A 4,526-nucleotide genomic window follows, 5' to 3' on the forward strand; every position below is an offset into this window, starting at 1 on the left:
TGCAGGCTGGTCTTGATTTACTGGCTTCAAGGGATCCTCAGCCTTGGCCTCCCAAAGTGCTGGAATTACAGGTGTGAGCCACTGTGCCCGGCCCCTGACTACTCTCTTCAAACCTGTGATCTTTGCTTTCTCCCTGTGTCTCTCTTCACCTCACCTTGTGCAATCATTTTTCCCCTTCTCTGCTTTGCTCTCTTCCCTTGCCAGGATATAAGGCCTGGGAGTGCAGGGATTGTTATTTCTTTTGTTTTTCTCCATTATTCTATCTCCAGTGCCAAGAACAGTCCTTGGCATACACCTTGTTCAGAGTAAGTAAGCAACAAATACTTGTTGAATGCATGAGAAGTTAGAGATCCAATTTTTAGCAAACAATTATTATTCCTTGAACAAGGTGTACTTAGGACTGCCTCAAAATCAAAAGATAATATTTGTTTACTAAGAAGTACTATCTCCAGGAAAGGTCAGGGATAAAAATATTTTATTTGAGTTTTTCTGATACAGCAAGAAGTACTGGCATTTTTCAGTGAACTAAGGTTTACAATTTTACTTTATAATTTTGTAAAGTAACTAAGGCAATTTAGTTAAACAGTATAGTAGCAAACCTTATAGAGGAAAATGTTTTTACCACTGACTCAGTAAAAGCAATCACTGGTATTTAATGAGTCACGTGGTAAATACTGTGAGAGTTGAAAGTCAGGGGCTCCTTTGTGATGATGCTGGTGGGGTCTGAGTGGGAACAGAACATACACAAATCAGCGAAGGAACTTTTTTTTTTTTTTTCCCGAGACAGAATCTCATTCTGTTGCCCAGGCTGGAGTGCAGTGGCACGATCTTGGCGTGAGCCGCCGTGCCTATTTGCCCTCAAGGAGCTCATAGTCTCTGCTCGTAGATACCACAACAGTGAAACTTAGCTGTCCAATTAGCTTTACAACAAATCTGAGATTTATTACCTCTATTTAGAGATAAAGGAATTTCAATTTAAAAATAAAATCACCAGCTGTGGTGGCTCATGCCTGTAATCCCAGCACTTTGGGAGGTCGAGGCAGGCAGATCACCTGAGGTTGGGAGTTCGAGACCAGCTGATCAACATGGAGAAACCCCATCTCTACTAAAAATACAAAATTAGCTGGGCGTGGTGGCGCATACCTGCAATTCCAGCTACTCAGGAGGCTGAGGCAGGAGAATTGCTTGAACTCAGGAGGTGGAGGCTGCAGTGAGTCGAGGTCACACCATTGCACTCCAGCCTGGGCAACAAGAGCAAAACTCTGTCTCAAAATAGATAAATAAATAAATAAAATAAAATCAAGGTGAAAATGAGGTGCAGTGTGTTCCATAAATACCAACTCAGAAAGGGCATGTGAAAGAAAAAAAATCAGACCCTGCACATGATGCTAGTAATTCAAAAATAATTTTTATTTTAACTTACATGACTGAAAGATCAATGAATACAAATGCCACAAAACTGAAAGCACCCCCTCAACCAAACATAAAATACAGAAGTGAATACAAAAGATCTGAAATTAATTACTCATGCAATAGTCAAAAAAAAAAAAAAAATGACAAACCAAACACAAAATCCTGTAACATCTGTGTTTGATTTTCTATAAAAAGAAGCATTTCAACCATTTAACATAAACTATAGACTATACATACTAACTACAGCCTGTACAATGTACCTTTAAAGTGAAGGATATATGAATATATATAATATTTATAAATATACAGATATATACATTATAACTTCACAGTTGAAAGAACTATTTGCCAGAAGCCTGGCAAACAATTTGCACTTTGAAATGAAATGAGTCCTTTTTAAAAGTCTTGCTAAAATGTAAATATTTAAAATGACATCTAAATGATACAAACACATCCATAGTACAGTTGATATCCCACAGTTTAAATTACACTCACATATATTGTTTTGATACCTTGGCATACCTCACCTTGTATACTCTTTAGAGGAAGAAAATATATTTTAATAAGAGCTACTGAATGGTCTTTTACTTTGCTTAATGAACTTGCATCTCTGATACTGAAGCAATAATGGGACCTGATGTTTGAACTATTTGGCCAGGGAATCCTACCAGTGAGTGATTTCCCTGGGGGCTGTAACCACCCCTCAGGATGTCCTTCTTCTTTCTAATCCCATGGTCATTTTTACAGAAGGAGGGACCACTTTAAATGTCACTCCACTCCTACTCCATTAGGATTTCTCCGACTTCTAGGTTCCTCCACCTCAAAGAGCATCACAGGTTTGTGAATCTACAGCTTTTGGTTTTGATTTGTCTTAGCAGCAAAATACCCCTACGGTAAGAATATCATAAAAAACGGCTCTCATTAATTAAAAAAAAAAGCGTAAGTTTTGAGTTTTTTGTTTGTTTTTAAGTGTATAGGTATAAACTTAAGGTAGTTCTTAGTCATGTACTTATCTTTTTTCTATAATGGAAACATGATTTGGGAATTTTCAGGATGGGGAAAAGAAGCAAAATAAATTGTGGGAGTTTTTTCTTTTTCTTTTTTTTTTTGAGACTGGCTCTCATTCCTCTGTCACATGGGCTGGAGTGCAATGGTGCAATCTCAGCTTACTGCAACCTCTACCTCAAGCGATCCTCCCACCTCAGACTCCGGAATAGCTGGGAGCACATAAAATTAAAACATCTAAACTCTCACAATGGGTCATTTTGCCTGGTTCTGCAGGCAGACTTTTATTTGAAGAGATTCTTTTTTGTGCTTTGTATTGAAAGTAAAGTTAGGTAGCTAAGGGGACCATTCAACCCTGAGAACACGACAGAGAAAAACTGCAAGGCATATGATGTTTATCGAAGTATCACAGGACTATTTCAAGCTTATAGAGAAACTTGCAAAAAAGTACAAAGATGGCTATTTTTAAATTTCATACATATTAAGATAAGATGGACTCTTTCACTGAGTATTATCAGACACAATTGACGATGTAATCTATTGAATTATACCATAGCCCTATCCTATGTTGGCCAAAGGAAAAGTAGATAGGTACTGTGAAATGAGACTCTGAATTCTTTCTATAACATGTTTTTGTTGTTGTTGTTTTGTTTTTTGAGACAGGGTTTTGCTCTGTCACCCAGTCTGGAGTGCAGTGGTACAATTATGGCTCACTGCAGCCTCAATCTTCTGGGCTCAAGCAATCCTCCCCCCTTAGCCTCCCAAGTAGCTAGGACTATAGGTGCACGCCACCACGCCTGACTAATCAAACAATTTTTTTTTGTAGAGACAGGGCCTTGCTATGTCGCCCAGGTTGGTCTTGAACCTACTGGGCTTAAGCAGTTCTCTTGCCTTGAGCTCCCAAAGTGCTGGGATTACAGGCATGAGCCATTGCATCCAGCCTACATTTTTATTTTAGTTTTTGTGTCTCTGAGGCTCTAAACAATTTCCAGCCAAAACCACAGCACCATCTTGATGAAAAGGGTCAGATATTAAGACAGCTGTTAGGCAGTTAACCTGTAATTAAAAGGCTGTGGCAACTTCAGTTCCATGACGACCTCCGACTTTGACACAGTCTCGAGGAAATTTGTCCAATTGTTCATATGCCAGTCGCCCATCTTCTCCTAAACATAGAACATTAAATATGAATACCAATTCAAACTTAACGTTTTTATTTATTACTCAAAGTAACATAGTGCCAATTGTTTAGGTATGGACTGCTATAATATGCTATGTTAACTTTTGGTAAGGAAAAGTGATCTTTTGTTATTCCTAATTATGTCATTGTTTTCCAGGTGACGCTTAGAACAACCAAGAACTTTTGAGCTAATTAATGCCAGAGACCAAAAGAATGCCAGGGTATGAAACAGAGTAGAAGTTTCATGGCCATTTGATATTGATGATTTCACATAATAGATTTATTTCAGAGCAATTGTATGGATTATATTTTAAGTACATTAGGGATTTCAATATGGCTGATCCTTTAATGCATTGAACTTTTACATAACTTTTACTTGTATACATTATATATTGATACATCTAAATGATCATTGGTAAAATCAATCTTAGGCTTTCAAACTTCAGCTAAAAATTACTCTTTACTATGTAAACATACAGAGATGCCGTCTACCAGCTACCAGCTAGTTCATTTTGCCTGTAGCACCACCTTGAACAGTTAAGATGCATTTGCAAATAATTTTAATATTTTGTTTTATTTTTCTACTTTAAAAAACGATTAGAAAATGAGAAAATAAAATACAAAGAGAAGTGATAAGAAACAGGCTTTCATAAATGTAACACAAGTGAGACAAAGATGAAAATAGTTGTGCTTAATCAGAAGTTCATCTGGGCATGGTGGCTCACGCCTGTAATCCCAGAACTTTGGGAAGCCAAGGTGAGTGGATCACTTGAGGTCACGAGTTTGAGACCAGCCTGATCAACACAGTGAAACCCTATCTCCACCAAAAAATGCAAAAAAAAAAAAAGTTAGCTGGATGTGGTGGAGTCCGCCTGTAGTCCCAGCTACTTGGGAGGCTGAGGCAGGAGAATCGCTTGAACTCGGGGGCAGA

General features: G+C 38.0%; 1 protein-coding gene across 1 annotated transcript in view; it reads right to left on the bottom strand.

The window, feature by feature from the left end:
• Window positions 1-2,348: 2,348 nt before the first annotated feature.
• The window catches only part of FAM65B (family with sequence similarity 65, member B), a 287,827-nt gene continuing 285,649 nt past the window's right edge, over window positions 2,349-4,526 (bottom strand). The window contains exon 22 of the mRNA XM_011998193.1: window positions 2,349-3,618. Coding sequence (XP_011853583.1) covers window positions 3,481-3,618 — 138 coding nt within the window. The 3' untranslated portion in view covers window positions 2,349-3,480. The remainder of the gene's footprint in view (window positions 3,619-4,526) is intronic.

This window comes from Mandrillus leucophaeus, unplaced genomic scaffold (assembly GCF_000951045.1).
Source record: "Mandrillus leucophaeus isolate KB7577 unplaced genomic scaffold, Mleu.le_1.0 Scaffold56, whole genome shotgun sequence".
In the NCBI taxonomy this organism is placed as follows: domain Eukaryota; kingdom Metazoa; phylum Chordata; class Mammalia; order Primates; family Cercopithecidae; genus Mandrillus; species Mandrillus leucophaeus.